This window comes from Terrapene carolina, unplaced genomic scaffold (assembly GCF_002925995.2).
Source record: "Terrapene carolina triunguis isolate 2854851 unplaced genomic scaffold, T_m_triunguis-2.0 Scaffold227, whole genome shotgun sequence".
In the NCBI taxonomy this organism is placed as follows: Eukaryota; Metazoa; Chordata; order Testudines; family Emydidae; genus Terrapene; species Terrapene triunguis.
Window position 1 is genome coordinate 693,663 of NW_020664578.1, and position 24,575 is coordinate 718,237.

The following is a 24,575-nucleotide window of genomic DNA, read 5'->3' on the forward strand; positions in this document are numbered from 1 at the left end:
GGGCTGGGAAAGGCTGGGGATTGAGAGCTGCAGCTAGGCCGCTCCCTGGGCAGGTTCCCAGCCCAGCAGCCCAGGGGGAAGGGGCTTTGGCCCCCAGGGGCTCGGATTCGCCCCCCTGCCATTGCCAGGGGCTGGGAGAGCGCAGGAGCCGGAGAGAGAGAGAAGGGGAAAGAGGAGAAAGGAGGTGGAGAACATCCCTTCCCCCAGCTGGGATGCACAGAGCCCAGCCACCAGAATTCAGCCAGAAAGGGACAGGCTTTTTCCTTGGGGTTCCCCCCTCCCTGCCACTTAGTGCAGGGAGAGAAGGAAGAAAACAGGAGGCGGGCCGGAGAGATATACAGGGACCTTTCAAACCAGATTTGCCAGCAAGCTAATAACAAGAATTGGTGCAGTCTTTTTCCCCCCCCTTCTTCTTCTTTTTTCCCCCCCTTCTTCTTCTTCTTCTTCCCACTGAAAGACTCAGGCAGAGGCAGGGAAGCGGATGGGAAAAGGGAGGAAGAGAAATAAAGAAGGAAAGAATCTCCATTTCATGGAGAGGGGGATTTTGCAGGGACTGGTTCATTTTACGCTGCAAGGAAAAAGAGATTGGGGTTCAGAGGCAGAGTTCAAGAACGGGGTCATTAGGCCTGGAAAGGTGGAGATTGGGGAGCCTGTTGAGGAACCAAACAAGAATTGCTATTTATTTTCAGGGAGCTGGTGGATTTTTTTGCTTTCGGAAGCTGGGTTCGCATGAGCCGGTATTTTATTTTCAGGGTTTGTTTTGTTTTGTTGTTTTTTTTAAAGGAAGAAACCGATTTGTGTCAAGTTTTAGGAACCTTAAAATGCAGTTAGGGGGGTTAACAAATTAGGAAATCTTCTTTTTTATTTAATTTTTGTAAGGGTTGAACTGGCCTCAGAAACAGTGTACATATTATTGTATGATTGTTATTGATTATTTATTTTTCAATGATAGCAAGGAAAGACCGAGCTGTTACCCTAAACGAAGTGCCAATTTGTGGAAGAATTTGAGCTTCTGGTATTTTTTGTTTCTGTTACAGTTTTTCAAGTATTAGGCCAGGGATTTTATTTTAATTTTTTTTTTGTCCTTGCCCTGCCAACAGAAGAACAGCTGTTAAAACTGGATTATAAGGATGTTTTTTTTATCTGTGTTTTGCAGTTAAGACTTTAATATTTTGAAGAAAAACTGCTTTGTTTCCTTTTACATTTTTCCGACAGCATCTGTCACCTTGAAAAGACTATTTTTGGACGTACTAAAAAGGCAAGTGTGTGTTTTAGTTTTTTTCAGCAGAAAACAGGAGGGGAAAAATTAAAAAAAAGAAAAGGAAAAAAAGGACTATGTTCACACTCCAGCTCAAGATGGACCTGCAGCTTCCAGGATCTTGATCTGTTTTCCTCTTCTGGAATTTTTTTTTTTTTCCGGGAGGGTGCGATTTTAAAATTATAAAAACAGTCAAGAAAACAGAGGACCCTGGGTTTTTGGATCAGCGAAGGAGACAAGAAGAATCATGAGTGTGAGGCCTCCGCAGACTGCACTAGACAGGTATGTGTTTGTTGGGTTATTAATTTTTTTGTCCTCTTAATGCTTGTGATTGAATATCAAATTTAGTGATGCTACTTCGGGATTTTGGTTCATTGTTCTGGGCAGGGCTTGTTTTGAATTGAGCAAACTGGCTACTTTGCTAGTTTGAGTGTGATGCAAATGGGGGGAGTGGTTGGGGGGCTACACAAATTGTGTATGGAGTGTTTTTTGTGCCTGTGTGTGTGTGTGTGTGTGAGAGAGAGAGAATTGGATTTGCAGGCTGGGGGAATGCCTTGTTTGTTTGTCCACAGGGGGGATTGTGTGTGTGGTTTTTCTACACAAAAATGCTTCTAAATCATTTTACTCTCAGTACTGTATGCGAGTTGCTCCCTGTCTGGGTCATCCCCCCCTCCCCCACTGATCCTCCAGCTTCCTCTGTTTCCATCTCCTATGCAGACTGCAGTGGGCTGTGCCTGGGCCTAGTTTAGGATGGGCATTATTCCATGTAGGTTCCTCTGCAGACTGTGTGGTCACTTGGTAAATTACCTAGATCCACTCCCCTGGAAGAGGAAATGCCCTCCCTCTCTCATGCACCATGTCAGTACCTGATCCTGCAGTCCTCACGCAGGCAAGGCCCTCACTGGAAGTTAATGGGAGTCTTGACTGCAGACGTGACCCCTTTAGCATGGTCTCTTGTGCCTGGAGTAAGGTTGTTGCAATCTGCCAAGTGATGTGGGGGAGTGTGGATAAGCCAGGTGGCAAGTGGGGTGCAGGCAGTGAGGCTAGCTGCTGCAGTGGGGGGGTGGTGGTAATGGATTGGGATGGTGCCATGCTTGCTGGGGGCCGGGGAAGGCCATTGGATTGAAACAGAGGGGAGAGAAGAGCCTGGAGGGTTACTCCCCCACCTCTTCCCAAAACAAAAGTCCATGCAGAAAACACTGCACCGATTCTTTCCTGGACTGCAATCTTCTCCTTTCACTGCAGTCGTTGGTTTAATATCCTTCCGTGTGGAAAGACATGAGATAAAGCAGGTATTCTAGTGTATGCTGCATGCTTGGGGTCTATTTTTATTTATTTATTTTTTTGGTCCTATCCCTTTCTGTGCTGCTCAGAGGATTTTTATCATCAACACACTCTCAGATTTCTAAATGCCACCCAAGCAGGAGCTGATCCATGGAGTTTAAATCTCTCATGCGTTTTCTAAAAGTTAATAATAATGAATAATATGCTGCATTTTTAAAAATAACACTTTTCATCCTCGGAGGAACCTCACTGTGCCTAGAAGCTACAGGCTAGGCCTGCATGCTCTTCCTAGCAGGTGTAGTGTTTACTACTGCAAGTAGTCCCACTCAGTAGCAAGCACTACTCCAGCTAGTTAAGGTCACACCTACACTATAGGCGCTGCAGCTAAGCTGTTGTAGTGTAGATGCTTCCTACAGGGCCGGAAGGGGTTTTCGGTCGATGTAGGTAATCCACCCCCCCGGTCGGTGGTAGCTAGGTTGACAGAAGAATTCTTCTGTCAGCGTAGCCGCGTCCACATTGGGGGTTAGATTGGCGGTCAGGAACGTGAACTTTTTGAACCCGTGACGGCCGTAGCTAGGTCGATCTAACTTCTAAGCGTAGACCAGATCTCAGGGTTTGGAGTGTTAGCTTCACGCTGAAATGCATCAACCTCTAGGGTGGAGGATGTCAACAGCCAATGGTGAGAGGCGAAGAACGAACCCCTTATTATGAAAAGTGCCACAGGATCTTTGCGGCGCCTACAGCGCTGTCTCTGCTAGGATTTGAAGTGGCTTGTATTAAGCACGCTGCGGCACTGGTGTCTCTGACACCTGCCTCTGGTAGCAACTGGCTTTGGGCTGGTAGCTTTAGTTTTCCCTGAGGAGTGTTGGCTGTGCAAACAGCAATGGTCTTTCTCTGTCCGTTCAAGCTAAGCTACTCCCTGTATTAGAACAAATACAGATTTTGATTAGGCAGGTATTAAACCCTGATAAGTTAGGGCCTGGTGATTCATTTACTTACTGATATTTCTCTTGCTCTCATTGCCATAGTAGCCGCGTTCCTGCAGGCAAATGAAATCGCTGCCAGAGGTGGGGCCTCACCCCCAGGGCAGATAATACTGTGGGCAAGCCAGAGGGGCTGGCTGGGGGCGCTACGCTGAATGTTTGAAGCACCTAAACCACCTAGAAATTGAAATCTTTCTTGGCCGGGGTGGGCCCAGAACGCTGTGTCTGCAGGATTTCAGCTGTCGTTGAAGCTTCTAGCCCTTCCGGTTATGACGCTATAACCTTGCAGCTGCGACCCCAGGCAGGGCTGTCTGAGTCTGCATGCAGGCCGCCCCCGTGCCTCTGCTGATGCCTGGAGCTTTTCGAAGGAGCTGTGGGATTGGCAGGAAAGCGGTAGGGTGCACAGCTGGGATTGGGACAGCTGTTTATGGGGCAGAGGACAAAGGACCCCAAAATGGAGTAGAATAGTGGGAGCCCCCCTCTCCCTCAATCCCCACCAGAGCCAAGATGCCGGGGAAGTGGGGGATGATAGGAGAAAACAGTGGATGCCTAGCAGACGCCATTCCAGTCCTTTTTACTTGTCCCTGATGGCTTCTGCGCCCATATTCCACATTCACTTGCGGCCCTTTGCCACAGCAAGCTCTGACATCGGGGCGTGCGTCGGGGTTCCTTTTTTTCCCCCAACAGCAGAGGACCCAATGGCCAGAGGCTTCTGAGAGAAGAGCACGGACAGCACCCCGGTGGGAATCCCAGAACCCTTCCCAGAAGCTGTGGGTAGCAGGTGGTCTGAGGGTTTCACTCCAGGCCACAGGAGGCTATCGGACATTCCTAGCATTTGTGTCGGCCCCCGGGAAGGTTAGTTTGTTTGGTTTGTCCCTGCTGATGTAACGCGCGCTGGCCAGCCGGTTACATTCTTCCTCTGATCAAAAGAAGTTCATCCCAAGCCTCTGGGGCCAGCAGTGGTTCGAATCCTGGAAGAGACCCTGCGTATGTGATGGCCGACACACCGGGGATTGAACTGGGCGTCTCCAGAGCTGCTACAGCTTGAGCCAAAGAGTGAAGGGACTCTAGGAGGGGCTGTAACAGATTCCTGTTCCCTGTGGATCAGGCACAGGGTTGCGGGGTGGAGACAACTTTGTTTAGCTACCTGGGAGCACCATAGTTTACTCTGTAGGACTTTCTATCCAGGACCATAAAAACCTCCGTGCTGTCTGCTTTGCAGGGGATGTTGCAAACCTTGTTAATGTCTCCTCTTCCAGTTGCGTGGCGGCCTGGACGCTGCTGGGCTTCCGCCCTGCACCGTGCAAGCGGCTCCAGTTCCAGTAGTGCATAGCTGGCATGAAAAACGCAACATCAGGGTAGCACCCCAGGGCGGCGCGCCTACTGAAGCGAGCTAGTGGAGGTACCTCTAGCTCAGCTGGACGGTCACCTGCCTAGACGCGGACCGGGACTCCAGTGTGCTAGGCGCTGTACAAACAGAACATTGACAGGTGCGTGTTCTGCCTAGCTGGGGCGCACAGGGGCACAGCGTGCCTAGGGAGTTAAAGGAGAGTGCTTACAGAGCGGCTGCCTGTTGCTCATACTGGGTCAGACCAATGGTCCATCTAGCCTGGTAGCCTGTCTTCCGACAGCGGCCAATGCCAGGTGCTTCAGACGGAGGGAACAGAACATGCAATCATTGAGTGATTCATCCCCTGTCGTCCACTCCCAGCAAACAGAGGCTAGGGACACTCAGAGCATGGTGTGGCATCCCTGCCCATCCTGGCTAATGGCCCATCCTTCTCGGTGCCGGTAGGGCACTGGTGGCGAGGGGGGCGTGATGCCTTCTGTGCCCTGTGGGTGTGGGCTGGTGCAGGGGGCAAGTGAGGCATTGATAGCGCAGGTGTCTGGGGTAAGCCTTCTCCCTCGGAGCCGTATCACGTGATAATTCTGAGTCCTTGCACAGCGTTTCTCGTCCAGGGATCTCAAAGCACTTTCCAAAGGTCAGTGGTGGTGATCAGACAAATGAGGAAACCCCTTGGCTCCACGCCGTATAGTGGGGCTCGCAAACAGAACCCAGATAGAAACAGAAACCTTGAGCTTTAGCCACTAGGTTGCACTCCCTCATGGAATTGGAAATAGAACCCAAGAGTCCTGACTCCCAGCCCCCTGTGCAAACCGCTAGGTAATGCTGCTGCCTTGAGACTGGGGTTCGTGTTGTAGAGTTACAAAATATACTGCCCTAAAGAGCGATGGCTCCTTCATTACAAGGAAAAGAAAGTGTGGCCAAAAATAGAAAGGAGAAATAACAAGGTTTGTTCCTCTGCTGTTCAAATACCTTTCGCTTGTCACGTAACTGGAGCTTGTCAGGAACCTTTATGCCCCGATGAGTTTGCAATTTCTCCGCGTCTCAGTTGGGGAGGGATAGGGCTGAAATGCAGCTGAACTGCTTGGCCATGGTGATGGGCTGTCAGTGGGGAGGATAAGGAGGAGGGAAGGATTTCTGCCCTTTTATCCTCTGCAGGTTTCAGTTCCTCGCAGGCTAATGAAAGCAAAATAATCGGCTGCGATGTCCGCAAAGCACTCTGCAATTTTACTAGTTAAATCTCCACAGGAAGCGGCCCACTTCTGCTCCAGCGCCGCAAATCAGATTAACTGTCTGTACCAGACAAGCGTTGGAGGGGGTGGCTCAGCAAACGACGCATCCGTCTCCATGGAATCACGGGTTCAAATCCGTGCCTGGGTCCTCTCAGCTCTTCATCCTTACAAGGTCGAGGAATTCAGCTCCCCGCTGGCTACAGCATAGGAGACGTTAATAAAACAAGATCTGGACTCTTTCCCCCACACGCCCAGGTGTTAGAGGGATGCAAAGGTGATTCTTTTGTAGGAGAATGGGATTGGTCCTGCCCACTGCTGCTGTCGTGCCCTGTACCAGTGAATCGCTGCCCTCCGCCCCAGAGCTGGCTGCATTTTGGTGGTGGATTTTGGTACATACAGGTATTGGTGCTACGCTGAGCTGGCAAAGCCCTGCGCAGAATCTCATTAAAGACCAGTAAAGAATAATTGCATGGTGTGTAAATTTGATCAGGAATCCCAGCAGAAGGGCTATCGGAATGGGATGGTATTTCAGTTTTGGACAGGTCAGTGGGGCTTTATCGGGGCCAGAGAGGCCTGCTCAGTGGAAGATCAAGGCCCTATTATGGTTTTTGCTTGCTAAATAACCTTTCTGGTGGCAGGTGGTTCCTTTGTTTGGCCTTTGATTTGGGCCCTCTCTTCTGTACTCCGCAGAACCTCTTACCTTTTAAATACGTGTAAGTTTCTGTTTCTTCTCCAGGCCACAGGTAGCACTGGGATGATGACGATATTACCCTAGCTCTTATATAGTGCAGTTCATCAGCAGATCTCAGAGCACATTACAAAGGTCAGTATCACCATCCTCATTTAACTGCGGGGGAAACTGAGGCACGGAGAGAGGATGTGACTTGCCTAAAGTCACCCAGCAGGCCACTGGCAGAGACCAGAACAGACTTCTGGGTCGCAGGCCAGTGCTCGGTCTCTTAGGCTACACTGCCGCTCCATCAGCAAAGTTGTATTTCTCCCCTGTGGATCATCTTATTTCTCTCTCCTGATGTGGCCTAGTGATCTGAGTGCTGCTTGGAGCAAATCCCATCTCTAACGCGGTGGCCTTGGGCACTTGTGCCTCTCCTTGGTTTTGGGGATATCAGTGCCTCGCAGCAGGGTCATGGGGACCCGTTGGTAAAGGTCCTTGGATGGAAAGTGGCAGAGTTTGATGCCCTGAGTCTGGGAATTGCCTTGTCTCTCATGGTTTCAATACCAACTTCCTACAATAGGCATGAGGCTTCAGCCGGGGAACTAAATAAATTCAGCTCTGCAGCCATATTTAGTGCCTCCGAGGTTGAAGCTATGCATTGGTTATTCCTGTCCTTTGGGTCTAATGGCAGAGACATGGGCCCTAGGTCTTGGTGATCTGTTTTTTATTTTACCCCTGTTGGCTTTAATGCATTGGGTCAGAATAGACCAGAGTTTGTTCCTGCTGCAGCTGATCGGAGTGCCAGCTTCCGCACCCTGGCATGCACAGTAGGGTGGACCCCGTATTGGCAGCCCGTTAGAATGAGCCTTCTGTCTCGGCACATTGTGCCCAAAAAATGAAATAACTTCTGTGAGTAATTGAGGGACAGAGGCAGATTGTTCACGGCATGGCATGGAGAGACGCTTGGGATATCAAATTGCAGTGAGTAGTTTCCCTGTTCTGCTGGCGCTGGCTTCGCATCACCCGCTGGAATCCCTAGTTAGCCGGCTCTTCATCGTCTGTGTTACAGTACCGCTTCTGGGCGACAGCCACATGGATGTGACATTGGCACAGCATTGTCTCGTAAGAATGAGCCTGCTTCATTCATACCAGCAAGTTCTGGGCGTGGAAGCTCTTCCTTCTCGGCGTGCTTTCTGCAGAGAACAAGGTTTCCTTTTCCCTCTCCCGTGGAAGAAGCTGGGACTGGGTGTTGTAAATATGGCCTTAGAAGACTTGACACACACTTGAGCAGCTCCTCACCTCTGTTTGTTGAAGTGGCTGGATTCTGTGATGTTGCGCCCATTGGGAAGATCTCTTGCAGGCCTGAACTTCCAGCAAGGCCTGCCTAAGGACCTGATCTGGACCCTTCTAATGTGCCCATCCCAGTGGAATCTAGGCACCATCAACTCTGACTATGTCAGCACATGCCACTGCATCCACTCTTGCCTTCATAGCCTAGAAGATGCAAGTAGAAATGTACCAGCAGGGCACCTGCTGATTATTCTGCTGTTGGAATGTGGCATTTTTCACAGTTGATACCGGGGAACTCACCTCCCAGTGACCCCGATCCAGCAGGCCAAAGGAGATCTCCAGTAAAAAGTGCACACCGCTTTAACCCCTAGACCACATGCCCCGTCAGAAGAGGGAATAGAACCCAGGAGTCCTAAGTTCTATCCAGGTTTGCTGTTGGGGGTTACTGGGCTATGGGGACTTTTACCTCTGGGTGGCTGATTTGACTGTAGCCCAGGTGAGTGGTGAACAAAAGCTGTGGTGATCTGACAGCTGGTTAGCATCCCCCCTGTGCGAAATGTTTGGTGGGTCTCTTCCTCCTTCCTAGTAGCCACACAAGCCCATCGCTACGCTGGCAGTAGCTGGGCATCCTTATTACTGAGAGAGAGAGAGAGAGAGAGAGAGAGAGTGCAATTCTGCTCCAGAGCTGTCGTTCTGGCCACTTTCATCAACCCTAAATTCTCACTCTTCAAAATAAACAAACCAGACAGATGCTGGTTGCGTTCTCCTGCTGCAAGGTTCTTGTTTCCCTGCTGAGAGAGAGAGAGAGAGTGTGTGTGTGTGTGTGTGGAGACTGGGGGGGAGAGCAGGTATTTGCTGGGAAAAACCACTTTCTTTATGTAAATTTCTGATAAACCGAAAAAACCATCCAGAAGGCTAAAAATAAATAGGGTATGTCTACACAACGGAGACGATAGCCCCGTCTTGCAGAGAGAGCCTGTGCTGACGGAAGTTGGTTTTCTGACAGTGTAGGAACACCCCCTCCCCAAACAGAATTTCTCTTCCTTTGACATAGCTGTGTCCACGCTGGGGGGTTTGGTCAGGATGGCTGCATTGGTCAGGAGTGTGTTTTTTCATACCCCTGACTGATGTAGCTACGCTGGTATAAATTGGGAATCTAGGCTTTGCTCTGTCTAATTAAACACTTGGTCCTTGCAGCCTCTGTCGGTAGCCTATGTATGATGCTATTGGTTAAGGCACCTGAGGATTACTTCCTGATTTTTCCCTCTATTGCAGTCAGCTCATGCCCTGAAGCATGAGACGTGGTTACCTCTTAACTTGTGCTGCGTAAGTGCAAATACTGGGCTTAACGTTTTTCAGCCCTTTTTGTTTTTAATTAATTAATGGAGATATCCTATCTCCTAGAACTGGAAGGGACCTTGAAAGGTCATCGAGTCCAGCCCCCTGCCTTTACTAGCGGGACCAAGTACTGATTTTGCCCCAGATCCCTAAGTGGCCCCCTCAAGGATTGAACTCACAACTCTGGGTTTAGCAGGCCAATGCTCAAACCACTGAGCTATCCCTCCCCCAATAGCCAGATTGTCCTCTGCTGCTTTTATCTAAGCTCTTGTCTTGTCTACATGGTGGAAACTGACTGGCGTATCTATTCCAGAACAGCTCCCTGTGTGGACACAGTGTTCCAGAGTGAAAGTGACTTTTATTCCAGAATAAGTGTGTCCACACAGGGAGCTGCTCCAGAATAGCTAAATTATATTGGAATTATGCTGGTTTATTTCCCCGTGTAGACAAGGCTTGAGGCAGTGATCACCATAGTATCTGTGTCAGTGCATCTGCAACTCGGTCTCAGCTGGTCTCTCTAAACATGGGCATTGTAGCAGTGTGGTGTGAACCTGCTCCCATTACCACACTGTCCTGTGGAAACTAATACCTAACTGTGTCTTTGTGCAGTGGGGGACACAGCAAATAATTGCACCAGCATCTTTTGAGGCGGAGAGTGAATGGGGGTGGGGATTGATGGCACTTCTGTGTCGTTTCCAGAAGGTTACGGGATCGTACATCTCCTTTAGGGCTTGATCCTGAGGTGCGCTGTTCCTCTAAAGGGTGTTGCTTCCTTATAGAATTAATATTCCCGGGTCATGGAGTATAATAAGTGATTATGCTTGTGATAAAAGGAGGAGCATTGGTTTGGGGTCGTGGCGTCGGTTTGGAGTCATGGCGTCTCACTTTTGAATAGGCCTTCCCTGTTTTAAATGCAGAGCACATCGGTAACCAGCAAGAGAGGGGCTGGCTGCACTGAATCAACACAGCTGTTTAATAGCGGTGGCCTACCTCTGCTGAGGGAATCATAGAAATGTAGGCCTGGAAGGGACCTCAGGATGTCCTCTAGTCCAGCCACCTGCTCTGAGGAAGGACCAAGTAAACCTAGGCCAGCCCTAAAAGGGATTTGTGTAACCTGCTCTTAAAAACCGCCAATGATGGAGATTCCACAACCTCCCTTGGAAGCTTGTTCCAGAGCTTAACCCCCCTTAGAACTAGAAAAATGTGCTTAATATCTAACTTTCATCTCCCTTGCTGCAGATTAAGCCCTCTACTTCTTGTCCTACCTCTAATGGCCATGGAGAGCCATCGATCATTGTCGTCTCTATGACCGCCCTTAACATATTGGAAGACTATCAGGTCCCCCTTCAGTCTTCTTTTCTCAAGACTAAACAGGCCCCATTTTTTTTAACCTTTCCATATAAAAGGTTTAGAAAACTTGACCTATCATTTTTGTTGCTCTCCACCAGACTCTCTCCAGTTTGTCCACATCTTTCCTAAAGTGTGGCACTTAGAACTGGACACAGTACTCCAACTGAGGTGTCTCATCAGTGCCTAGTAGAACAGGACAATTACCTCCTGGGTCTTACGTACCGCACTCCTGTTAATTAGCCTTTTTGCAACTGCATCACACTGTTGAGTCATATTCAATTTGTGATCTGCTGTAACTCCCAGATCCTTTTTAGCACTGCTGCGATCTGGCCAGATATTCCCCCTTTTGTAGTTGTGCATTTGATTTTTTCCTTCTAAGTGTAGTACTTTGCACTTGTCTCTATTGAATTTCATGTGTGTGGGAGGGGGAATAATACACACACACGCGCACTCTCTCTCTCTCTCCCCTCCCTCCCCCCAAGGCCTGTTTTGCCACTGCCCTGCACCATGTGCAGTCTTTTTCACCAGGGCAAAGTGGGTGTGAAATGCTACAACTCTGTAACTGACCCCACACAATGCAGGGGGATGGAGAGTTGGACCCTACCATTAGAGGTGGTGTGATGGAATTGGTGTTGATTAACTCATGATTTCTATAAACCCTGGGCTTATCATTTCACCATCAGATACAGAAGCTGAGGTGAAACTAGATAACCTTTCCACTCCACTTTTTGTCAAAGAGCTTATGCTTCCAATTTCGAGGCAGACTTGTCTAGTGGTTAGAACAGATGGCTGGGAGCTTGGGCTCCTGGCTGGTAGAGCTAAGGACAATACAAAGGAGTTTTTAAAGTATATTCGGAACAAAAGAAATCCTAGCAGTAGCGTAGGCCCATTACCAGGTGCAGATGGTAAAATTGCTTGATGATGATGCAGCAAAGGCAGAAACATTCAGGAAATATTCCTGTTTCGTCATTGGAAAGATGCAGGGTGATGAACTTGTATCGCATGAGGGATGACTAAGCTCCTTCCGGTCCATTAGTAACCAAGGGGGATGTTGAACAACATCTACTAGGGATAATCACTTCCAAATCAGCAGGCTGGGATCACTTGCACCCAAGAGTCCTTAAAGAGCTGGTTACGGAGATCTCTGCGCTGCTGATGTTCATTTTTAATAAATCGTGGAATGCCAGGGAAATTCCAGAAGACTGGAAAAGTGCTCGTGTTGTGCCAATATTCAAAAAGGGCAAGCGAGAGGCCCCAGTTAACTGTAGGCCTATTGACATCACGCAAAATATGGAAAAGCTGATAAGGGATTTAATTAATAAAGAATTAAAGGATAGGAACATAATCAACGTCACTCGACATGTCTTTATGGAAGATAGGTCTTGTCATCCAAACATGATTTCATTCTTTGAGGAGATTACAAGTTTAATAAAGAAACTCGACAGATATAATATACTTTGATTTAGCATTTCATTCTGATTAAATTAGCGCTCTACAATACCAATAAAGCACAGGTTAGATGGATTACGAACTGGCTAACTGAAAGATGTCAAAAAGTAATTGTCATTAGGAAACCCCCTCAGGGAATGGGTTGTTTCTAAGAGGGGTTTTCTAGACCCAATGCTGTTCGACATTGTCATCAGTGATCTGGAAGTAAGCAGAAAGTTACTGCTGATAAAATTTGTGGATGACCAGGATTGGCAGAGCGGTAAACGATCCTGATGACAGGGCAGTCACAGAGCGATCTGGAGCCTCATTCAGTACCAGTACTGGAATAGTGCATCCAGTTGTGATGGCCACATTTTAAAAAGGATATTGAAAATTTGTCAAGGGTGCAGAGAAGAGCCCCCCTCCCCCAATGATTGGAGGGCTGGAGAAAATGCCGTACAGTGAGAGACTTAAAGAGCTCAATTTGTTTAAGAACATAAGAACATAAGAACGGCCGTACCGGGTCAGACCAAAGGTCCATCTAGCCCAGTATCCTGTCTACCGACAGTGGCCAATGCCAGGTGCCCCAGAGGGAGTGTACCAACAGGCAATGATCAAGTGAACTCTCTCCTGCCATCCTCTGACAAACAGAGGCTAGGGACACCATTCCTTACCCATCCTGGATAATAGCCATTAATGGACTTAACCACCATGAATTTATCCAGTTCTCTTTTAAACCCTGTTATAGTCCTAGCCTTCACAACCTCCTCAGGTAAGGAGTTCCACAAGTTGACTGTGCGCTGCGTGAAGAAGAACTTCCTTGTATTTGTTTTAAACCTGCTGCCTATTAATTTCATTTGGTGACCCCTAGTTCTTGTATTATGGGAATAAGTGAATAACTTTTCCTTATCCACTTTCTCCACATCACTCATGATTTTATATACCTCTATCATATCGCCCCTTAGTCTCCTCTTTTCCAAGCTGAAGAGTCCTAGCCTCTTTACTCTCTCCTCCTATGGGACCCGTTCCAAACCCCTAATCATTTTAGTTGCCCTTTTCTGAACCTTTTCTAGTGCCAGTATATCTTTTTTTGAGATGAGGAGACCACATCTGTACGCAGTATTCGAGATGTGGGCGTACCAGCGATTTATATAAGGGCAATAATATATTCTGCATCTTATTCTCTATCCCCTTTTTAATGATCCCTAACATCCTGTTTGCTTTTTTGACCGCCTCTGCACACTGCGCGGACATCTTCAGAGATGTCAAAAAGAAGCATTTCAAAAAGAAGAGTGAGGGGTGACTTGATTAGGGTATGTAAGTACCTTCGCAGGGAGAAGATCCTGGCTACTGAAGATTCTTTAGTCCAGCGGAGAAAGGCAGAACAAGAACCAACGGTTGGAAGCTGAAGCCAGACAAATTCCAATTAGAAATAAGGCACAAATTTTGAACATGGAGGGTGAGTGAGCATTGGAACAAACTGCCAAGGGAGGTGGTGAATTCTTAGTCTCTTGATGTCTTCATATCAAGACTGGATGCTTTTCTGGAAGAGATGCTTTAGCCAAACACTCGTGGGCTCAAGACACGAGTAACTGGGTAGAGTTTAAGGGCCTGTGATGTATATCAGCTTGGAAGGATTCGATTTTTATCAGTAAATGGCAATTACACACACACACACACACACACAGATGAAAAGATATTTCTATCCATAATTGAAAGTTACAGTCAGGCACAGTAAGAAAAATGCTGCGTGAGACATGATTAGAGTTTAATTTAAGGATATTTGACATGATGTTGAGAGTTTGTATTTTAATGGTTATAAAACTTTAATGTTTTGAATCTCAGCATCTGCTGTCATTAAATAGTTCTCTGACCCCTCACAATTTCCTGCAACTGTGAAAATTTAAAATTGATAAAAAATGCTTTAAAATAACCATCTATATTATCGATCGAAATTATTTAAAAAAAAACCAACTGAATTCTGCCACGCCTGATATATGGGAGGACAGGCTAGATGATCTAACGCAAGGGTTCTCACAACAATTTTTTTGGTGGCCTCAGAGTGTGGCCACCAACTCTGGCTGGTGACCGTGCTGACAATTTTTCCTAAAATATTTAATTAACTTTAGGAAAAACAAATAAATATGCACATATACAGGTCCAAATCATTGTAATTTAGACTTGCTAGCTGGATCGGGAGTTGGGCAAGGAGACAGCGGGGCCCAAGGACAATGGGGAGGGAAGGGGTGGTGAGCCTGGGCCGGAGCCTGAACCAGAGCCCGAAGCCACATGCCCGAAGCCTGCCTGCCTCTACCTCCGGGAAAGTGGGGAATTCACCAGCTGCCTACACCTCCAGCCTTTGTGTCTCCGGAGGGGAGCAGGGCCTAGCCGCTGCTGGGAGAGGGGCCACTGCTTTGCGCCCCCCTGCCCCCATCACAGCCCAGGAGGCTGTGGCCGCAAGAAAAGGCCCTGGTTGCCGCATTTGAGAAACACCGAAAGGATCCCTTCTGGCCTATGAAGATGAAACTACTCCCATCTCTGCTACTGCTTCATTGTGTGACTTGGGGCAAGTCATGTCAAATCTCCGTGCCTCCATTTCCCCCACCTAGAGATGAAAAATTCCTTAGTACCAACAAGGAAATATATGAAACAAGCTGTCGTGTGTGGAATAACAACAGCCCCTTAGAGTGGTATTGTCACCTCCTGGCATAGGTGCTGGAACTGGGAGGGTGCGGGGGGTGCTGCAGCACCCCCTGGCTGGAAGTGGTTTCCATGATATCCAGGGTTTACAGTTTGGTTCAATGGCTCTCAGCTCCCCCATTATATTGTTCCAGCTCTGCTTCCTTGCCATAGGCTGCTCTGTCACTTGCATTTTCCCGTGTAATTTAGACTGAATTCCTTTGGGGTAGAGGCCTATTGTTCCGGTTGGCCTGTAAAAGCCTCGTGCATGCTTATGGCACCGTATAGATCCTAATTCTTCACCTGCTTTTTGTAAAAGGCTCTGAAATCCTGCTGAAAGGTGTTAACATGGTGGGGATAAATATTGCTGTCAATTTGTTCATCTCTTTCCCGTGCCTAGACGTAGTCTCTTTTAAAAATAAATAAATGGAGGCATCTCTCTCTCTCTTTCTAGTTCCATTTTTAGTTTTCAAACAGTGAAGTATCAGCGATCTGACTGGAAGGGTTAGATTCCTTCAGACTTCATAGCGCGCTCGTCTGGTATTGATGCTTCATGCTGAATACAGCACCGTGCAAGTAACTTAAATGAATGCAGGGTTTGCACGAGCAGACCCCTCTGGCCACCCGCAGCCCCCTTGACTTCAGTTCTGCTCTCATGGGTCAAGTTCTAGGAGCGGGCGGGGAGGGGTAACTGCAGAGTTGACAGCTGCTGATGCTCAACCTTAACTGTGTCCCCTTGTGCGTATCCATGACAAAATGGGCTGGAGCTAGGTGACGGTTGTAGCAGGAATGAAAAGTCCCGCCATTCGCTGAGCTTTGTCCATTGTCACTGGCATACATGTCTTAGTAGCCTCGTAGAGTCTGCCAGGTGCTAGTACCATGCTTTGTCAACAATAAACCTGGCCTGGTGTCTTCATCCCTTAACGGGTCTTGTGGTCGTTGGGCGGTTCGCTCGAGGTCTGCTGTGCCGGCTGTCTGCGCAAAGCCGGGGCAGCACATAGGGGGAACACACAGGCAGCCGAACATCTAACCCCAGCTGTAATGCTTCTTGAATAATGCAGCTTGAAGTATGTATGTTGTGTGACTGCAGTGATGGAGAAGATGCTAAGTCGAAATCTGTGGAGGCTGAAATCCTTGATCTAGCCCCAGGACAGAAGCTGGCTGGGTAAATACATCGTTAGTGGGAGAGTGGGGGGAAGGGAGATGGGGAGTAAGTGATGATCATTTTTATATGCCTATTGTAGACACGGCCTGAGGCTTGGCCTACACTTAAAATTAGGTTGAAATAGCTTTGTTGGTCAGGGGTATGAAAAAACCACACCCTTGACCGATGTAGCAGTGCCGTCCTAACCCCCAGTGTAGATGCAGTTATGTCAACAGAAGTGTGCTTCCGTCAACATAGCGAGCTTTGTTTGGGGAGGCGGTGTTCCTGCACCGATGGAAAATCCCTTCCGTTAGTGTAGGCTATGTCTGTGCAATGGGATGATGTCAGCATAGCTGTGCTTGGATCGTCTCCGGAGTGTGGATATACCCTTGGTGTTGAACAGAAAAACTTAAGCAAGGGGTTAAACAACTTGAAGTAATAAACCATGTAAAGGTGATTGTAAGCTCTCTGGGGCTGGGACCTCTTTCTGTCATTTCGTAAGCCCCTCTGCATCGCTCTGGGGCTTGATTTCTCCTCTGGAGCTCGTCTACATGCCAAATTGCTCTAGCTTAACGTAAGCCCATGTCTACACACACACATTGTACCACCAGTGTAACTTCATCCGTACTAGGGCTTGTGCCAGTAACACTGTATCAGTAGGAAAATCACCCCCTTCAGTGTATAGTTTTATCAGTATAAAAACTGTGTGTAAACAATACGTCAAGGGGCGTTTTAAACGGATTTAGTGAAACTAGTGCATGGATGCGCTTAGGGCTCGTCTCCATGAACCTTTAGTTTGCAACAAGCTGGGGTGTGAATCTGCCCGGCACGAGCCTGCTGTGGACCAACTATCCGTGTGGTCCCTGCTGACGGAGTTCGACCAAGTCATGCTACGTTTCTGGGCCGCAGTTTCCCTATCTGTGTAAGCTGGGTGTGTGTGTGTGTGTGTGTGTGTGTGGGGGGAATAATGACATTTACCCATTTTTTGTATCGCGTGCTGAGCATTGTGGATGGAAATCGCTTGGTGTTGCTGTTAATCTAACTTGGCTTCCTTTGTAGTAATAATGATACTTAGAATTTACGTGGCACCTTTCATGTTCAAAGTGCTTTGCAAACCATATCTAATTATGGCATAAATACTTATTTATGCTTTATCACCTCCTGCCTTGGCTATTGCAGGTCCCTCTGTTCCTCCTGGGTGCCTGCTCTCTAATCTTTCATGACCTCTGGAAAGCAGAGACTATGCAGCTCTTGATCCAGAAAACCTCACCTGTGGCTTTCAACCTGCTCCTCCCGTCTTAGGCTGCAGCAACCTTTTGAGAAACTTACCGGGCTAGAACCTTACCTGGACTAGAACCTGCAACGTATGTGACAGGCATGGTGGGTGATAACAGAGGCTCTGATCAGAGTCTCTGTGCTAAGTACTGCCCATAACATCATAACTCCGTTGGCTTCAAGAGGCAGGTTTGTGCGAGGATGCTCTTAAATGGATTTTAAGCCTCATTTACACCGGTGTAGCTTGTCGAATTCACAGGGCACACCCCAAACTTTCTATCCAGTTTTTAACCAATCTGTCTGTCCACCCAGCGGCTTGCAGTGTCTGAACTAAATCAGTTTTTAAACAGATTTTTAGTTGAACTGGTGCAATGTCTGTGTGTAAACAAGCCCTCGGACCGGTGGCGGGGGAAAGAGGGTGTGCGATTGTTAAATTTCAGACGAAATAATTCTGAACTCCAGGGAAGGTGTATTAACTAGCTGCTCCCAGCAACAAATCTCTTTAAAGTTCATTGCATTCTCTGGGCCCAGTCCTGCCACGTGCTCGACACATTTTCCAAATGGCTGAAGGGATTTATTAAAAAAGACTAGGAATCGAGCATCCATGACCCCTTGGTGGCTTTGTAAACTTCAGCCATAGAAGGAGGTTTTTTATTTTTTGGGGATACTTAAAGTTAATAAACAGGTGCTATAAAATATCTCTATCTTAGGCCTTGTCGAACCACAAGTGCGGCTTTCATTATAAGGGTATTGTTAAACCCACCCTAGTGTGGACACAGTTTTATCAGTTATAAAAGTGCCTTATACCAAAATAGCTCATTCTCATAAAGGTATAAAGGACCCTAATACTGCAGTCCTACTGAAGTCAATGGGACTAATCATGAGCTTAAGGTTAAGCACATGCTTAAGTGCCTTGATGGACTAGAGCCAAAATACCGTTGAATGCCCTAAAATAAATTTAGGGCTAGTCTATATGGGAAGCGCGTTGTAGTGCGGCTGGTGAAGACGCTCTGTGCCGACCGGAGAGAGCCCTCCGTTGGCATAATAAATCTACCTCCACGGGAGGTGGTAGCTAAGTCGGCTGGAGATGTCGGGGCGGGGGGAGGAGGGTTAGTCAGTGGAAGGGTCGGACAATTATATAATGACACTAGACATTGAGATTCGAAAAGCTAAAGCTTTGTAACCATTAAAACACAAATTGTCGCATCACCTGTCAGAAGGTACAAAGTATTTTCCTTACATCGAACTCTACTAAGTTCTCAAGCAGCAGTTTTCTTATGTGGCCATTCTGTAAGTTTTGATGATTATCAATGAAAAAATATGTTTGCACTGATTTGTGGGTATATGGACGAAATCGACATTTACCGATAAAAATCGAATCCTGCTGAGTCTAGTTACAGGGGCTCCTAAATATGTGGTGAAACCATAGTAAGAAAAAAAAATGCTCCCATATGCAATTTTATTCCCTCCCACCCTTCTTTAAATTGACGGCATTGCTTTACCAAAATGTAAATCTACTTCTGTTTGTATGGAAACTAAGAACCAGACAGATAATTACAAAACTCCCCTGCGCATCATCCCTGAACAGTTTTAGAGAGAGGCCATGAAACAAGCCCATTAGATAAAACTCACATCCAAACCCATCATTTTCTCCATCCTTGTTTTTCCCAAATGGCCTGGCAGAAAGGTGGGCTATGCAGTCTGGGAACGCCTACAGACCACAGCTGAAATTGGGGCCTTGTAGTGCTGGTTGCTGTACAAATGCGTAGTAGAAGATGGGGAAAAATTCACAAAAGCACCTACATGACATAGACTCATGGACGTTAAGACCAGAAAGGATCGTCATGATCATCTAGTCTGACCTCCTGCACGTTGCAGGCCACAGAACCTCACCCACCCACTCCTGCAATAGATCCCTAACGTCTGCCTGAATTACTGACATCCTCCAACCATGATGCGCATAAGTCGCATTGAAAGTCAACTCCCTTAGCCACAAGACTAACTTTTCTCTTGCTGCAATGCCCTGCCTCGTTCACTTCCAACTTCTGCAACATCTGAGGCAGGGATCTTCTAGACAACAGCCTCCTTCACTACCCAACCCTGATTAACCCCCAGAGCTGGGCCATCATGTGCAATGAATGAACCGGGTTGCTGTGGAAAAAATAATATGTGATCATGTAATTAAAGATGTCCAGTCGGGTTTGGGAGCCATGATTGGATGGAGCATGCTGAGTGAAGACAGAACATCCAGATATTGTAGCTGCTAAAATCTCCAGTGTCTACTGAGCATGTGAAAATTGCAGTTTTTATGAAGATTTATAACTTGGCCAAATGGGGAGGATTTTCAAGGGGATTGAAAAGACACATCCCTGACACAAAGGTCCAGCCACTGCGTCAAAGCATTGGGGTGCTCAACCTGTTCAAAGAAAAAGTTGCCAGAATTTGTAGCCCTGGCGAAAGAAGGGATATTTTCCCCTAGCCTTGTTCTTGGAAATGCCTCAACCATTCTCGCTGAAAATCCCGCCCCCAAAATACTCAGCCTGAGGCAGACGCACAGTACGTAAAACTTGAATGGTTGAAGTCTGATAAAGTTTTATAAGCAACTGAAAACAGGATCGTATAAGGGGAAACGTCTGCCTTGTCAATAGGTGGGGCTGGTGCCAACAACTTTAATATTATAGCCCAGTCTCTGATCTGGGTTGGGACAATACATGATGGGAGCAATGACAAGGCGCGATCCCAAAATGACAGCTATTTCTTCTTAAATGGTGGCTTTCATTTTTGTTCCTGTGATCAGTCCTGATCAACCTTCCCGTAACTTACAGACGAGAACATTTTACAGGCTGACTTGTTCCTGTGTCCACGCCAGGGATTCTACTGCGGATTACGTTGGTTTAAAAAAACCCAAACTTTGCAGCTCTAGCAGAAATAATTATCCCGGCATAAAATCCATGTGTAGACCAGGGCTTAGTCAAAGGTTTGCAAAAGGGCGTGCGGACACTGTGATTTGGTTTAAAACAGGCTTATTTTGGCCCATTTGTAAAATGCTTTCTCTTCCTAGGAGGTGGTTCTCGGGGCCAGGGACTTAAAAAATCCCAGCTTCTCAAACTGCGTGTTTGCCAAGCCCCAGCTGGAGACTGACCCACTTTGAGGATTTGATCCTGTTTCTCTCTTAATCTTTTAATTGCAGCATTTGTTCCGCTCTGGCTCCTGAGACGGACGCATTTTCTTTGCCTTAGGTGGTTTTTTTCCCCCTCTCTCGTTTTTTAAAGTCTGCTCTAACACAAGGTTCTAGGCATGCTCTGGCTTTGCAGTCGGCTGTGATCAGAAGAGGCTGTCCTTCTCGAAGGAGGAGAGCTAGGGAGCTGTTCTGGATGGGCCAAAGGGGAAATAAGGAAGGAGGGTGGAGTTGAGGATTTGTGGTACTGGTGAGAAATCTGTCTCTGTTCTTGCTTTGGCCAATACCTTTCAAGGTGCTGTAGGCCCTCCTTTCCTACTGTCGTCAAATCCTGCTGGCCTCTGCACCTTGCAGATCTGGCCCTGGTATTAGCAACACTCATTCATAATCTAGAGTCTAGACTGCTGGAGGAAAGCTGGAAGAAGTCAGCTATCATTTGCTGTGACCCCTCTGATGGGTTATTGCAACAGGCTTTACCTGGAATATCCGCAAAAGTGGCCTGGAAGCTCAGGCTGATCCAGTGGTGGGTGGTGGGATGCCAGCGTGAGTTGAATTTATGTTTGCGTCGCTGCACTGGCTGGTGCAAATTCAAGGGACTGTTTACTGTATATAAGGCCTGGAGGGGTCTAGAAACGGGCTCTATTAAGGATCACCTTGCCATCTCTGACCCATGGGTCCATGCTTAATTTGTAATGAAAGTGGTGCTTCCCTGTTCTAGCACCAGATTCTTTGGAGGGCAGGACGTTAGAGGACTCCAAACACTCTTCATATCATTCAAAGCAAATCATTTTCTTTCTTAAGAATCATTGATGAAAAACATCTTTATTTCTGAAAAAAACGGAACTGTAATTTGCCTAAAAATAACTCTCTAAAACCAGGAAAAATAAAAAACCTCAAACAAGAAACCCTAATTATATAACTAATAAGGGAAGATCGTATGATGCCCAGATGCAAGAATAACACAGAGACGGCGCGGGTGTGTCCGTAAGTGACTTCAGATGATGCCAGTTCGCATTAGGTAGTAAGTTCCCCTCTGGAAACTATGGCCTCACACTTGCATGATCCAGTCGATCTTGAAGGAATCTCAAGCCTCTTTGTGCTCCAGGGTTTCATTTTTGTGCCCTGCCTGCGCTAGAAAAGTTTTGCTGGCGTCAGTATACCAGCAAGCCATACCAGTGCAGATGCAGGTTATGCCGGCATAAAAATGCTTCACTTACCATAGTTTATGCTGCCACTGCCCCCCAAAACACAAGCTGTCGTGGCAAAAGCACTCTGATGTCAGTATAAGTGTGCCTGGGCGAGGCCATGTGGGTTAGGTGGACTTTTTTTTTTTTTAACTGATGCAGCTTTGCCAGTATAAGCCCTAATGTAGACGCACTTATCCCATCATAAAAAGACTTTCCCCACTACAGCTAATGTCTTTCAGGGAAATGGTGCAAGCAATTTCATGGTGGGATTGTGGTTGCCAGAGCCCCGTTGGCCAGAGATTTCTGCTGGGAACACTCCAGTTCCTCATTAATGTGGGGATGGTATTGAGTTCAACAATGCAATTTATAAGGAGGATCTGAAAGCAAGGCACTACACTGACTTTTCAGTGGATTCCATCACACGTTGGTTTATAAAGGGGTCAGGAGGCTGAAAAGTTGGAAGGTCAGAAACTCCAGAAGGCGTGAGAATGGTTGAGGATGCTGATGCCCCGTCAAGGAGTCTCTTAACTGAAATAAATGGTTGAAAGATAAAAGATCCACTGGTCGATATCAAAGCATCTCGGGAAAATAACCTCCATTATCCATGAGATTGCGGACAGGGCACACCGCAGGAGTGAAAATCAATAGCGACGGGACCGAAATGTAGCAACGCGGCAAGCTGTGTCGGGAGCAGGCTGTACGTAACTTTCGCCCATGCTTTTGGATGTCATAATGGAAGGAAAGTGATGCTCTTCGGCTGGGATACTTTGGATCGAGCCCTTTCAGAGGACTCCATAAGAGTCGGCAACGTTTGGTACGCGGCTCGCCAGGGTAAGCGGCGCGGGCGAGCGATGTGCTGGCCGCGGCTTCTCGCCACCCCCATTGGCCCGGGACGTGCTTACCCTGGCGAGCCGCGTGCCAAACGTTGCCGACCCCTGGTGTAAGCTATGCAGCACTTTTATGCAGGGGGCAGCTGCATCTACGCTAGGAGGGTTTGCCGGATACCTATGCCAGCAAACTCGTCTAGTGTAGACAAGGCTTCACATAGCACTCTAAGGCCTGGTCAGTGTTGGTGTTGAGAAAAAGAATAATCACTCCCCTAACCGATGTCGTGATGCCGGTATATGAGCTATGTGTAGAGCACGCTACATTTTGCATTGCTTTAATGACACCTGTATAAAGCTGTACACCCATATCCCTTACTGCGAATGCAGTCATACAGGTTTAAAGATGTTTATACTGGTATACTAGTCCTATACAGGAAGACGAATAAGCCATACTGGTTTAAGTTCCTTTTGTGCTGGTCAAACTGCGTCCACAGCAGGGGTTGAACGGCCATGTCTATACTGGTTTTAAAAAAAAATCACAGCCCTAACCAAAATAGTTATCCTGGCATAAAATCTGTGCGTAGACCAGGTCTTAGTCCCAGTGGTGCAAAAGGCTGTGTGGACACACTGATTTGGTTTAAAACAGGCTTATTTTGATTGACTTTGTCAGTTAGGAGCGGGTTTAAGCTAATCACAACTTGGTTCATCTTAAAATGGAGTAAGCATGGCCAGGCAGGGGTTTGCCCGGTTTAAACATCTCACCTTCCGGTTAAGCTGGTGCAACTTTCTCATTTAGATGTGGCTTTTGTGTGGCCTTCTGTTCAGCACGGTTTGTCCTCGGCTGTGCCCTGTGTTCAGCCGCACCCAATGCGGCACCTGTTGTTAGCAAGAGATAACGATCCTAGAGTAGGTGAGACTTAAAATCTGCTTCCCTCCCACCTTGTTCCCCAATGTCACAGCCTAAGCCATTGCATCAGGGCCACTGTACCAGTCCCGCCCCACCCGTTACAGCAGCATCGTCTGATTTGCCAGGAGTAACTCTGCCTGTTTCTCTCCTAACTCAATTTGTAGTTGATGCTGTAGGTAAATTGTGAACTCGGGGTTCTTTACACCGGCTGCCTAAAAATAATGTAATACGTGGCACTTGCACTGGGGCCTTTTTATCCCAAGATCTCCAAGCGCTTCACAAAGGCTGGTCAGTATCATTATCCCCATGGAGAGGGATGTAAGGTGTGAGCTTCCCTCCTAGCGAGTTGGTGGCATAGCTGAGACTAGAAATCCCCAGGCTGACGGCTCCGAGGTCCCAGCTGTTATCCCCGCCTTTCCCAGGGCTGGGGATAGAACCCAGGGGTCTTTCTGATTCTGTTTAGATTCTTATATTGTGCCCATCACCATGGTATCTGAGCGACTGCTTATCTGCTGCATCGGGCAGGCTCATGCTTCTGCCCTTAAGGTGGCAGATTGGCTTTAAAGGTCTGGGCTGCACTAAAGATATCCTCCTTGATATCTGACAGGTGCCTGTGCTTTGGGTACCAAGCTGCTGTCTCTTAAAAATCTGCCATTGTGCCTCTGGCTAGCAAGGGAAGGTGAGACCGTAGCGGGAGGAATTGCTTCTCTTCTCCAGCCTGGAGCAGTGTTATGGCCAGCTCTGGTAATGCTGCCGGTAGTTAAAGTCACCCGATACTCTTCATACGTCCCTGATTTCAGTTGCTTTTAACTTTGCCAAACTTTAACCATCCGGGCTGCAATTTTCCTTGGTGGGCGTCACCTTTTCTGAAAAGATGAAGCAAAAATCTTTCAGCTTTTTCTGAGAAGGAAGTTGGCCAAAACAACTATTACTCCCTCTATTAAATTCTTACAGCCGTTTCGCTGAAAGGTTCTAGTCCCTCGGAGCTTTGTAACAGGGACTTGAATTTTGGCAGGAGGGTCACCCTGGGATCAGGAGCGTGCCTTCTACCTGTGCACCCTTAATTCAGCCCTCTTATGTGTATACCTAATGATACAGGCTTTAGTTACGTGAGCCCATATACTACCACTTCCACAGGGTTCCTGCCTCTTTCCTGGCACGAGATGGATGGTGCTCACATCAGAGATGTGTGGTGAG

The 24,575-nt window shown here is 47.4% G+C and overlaps 1 protein-coding gene across 1 annotated transcript in view; it reads left to right on the top strand.

Annotated features, from left to right (window-relative positions):
- The window catches only part of LOC113407584 (rho guanine nucleotide exchange factor 11-like), a 48,839-nt gene continuing 24,264 nt past the window's right edge, over positions 1–24,575 (top strand). The window contains exon 1 of the mRNA XM_026656232.2: positions 1–1,540. Coding sequence (XP_026512017.1) covers positions 1,506–1,540 — 35 coding nt within the window. The 5' untranslated portion in view covers positions 1–1,505. The remainder of the gene's footprint in view (positions 1,541–24,575) is intronic.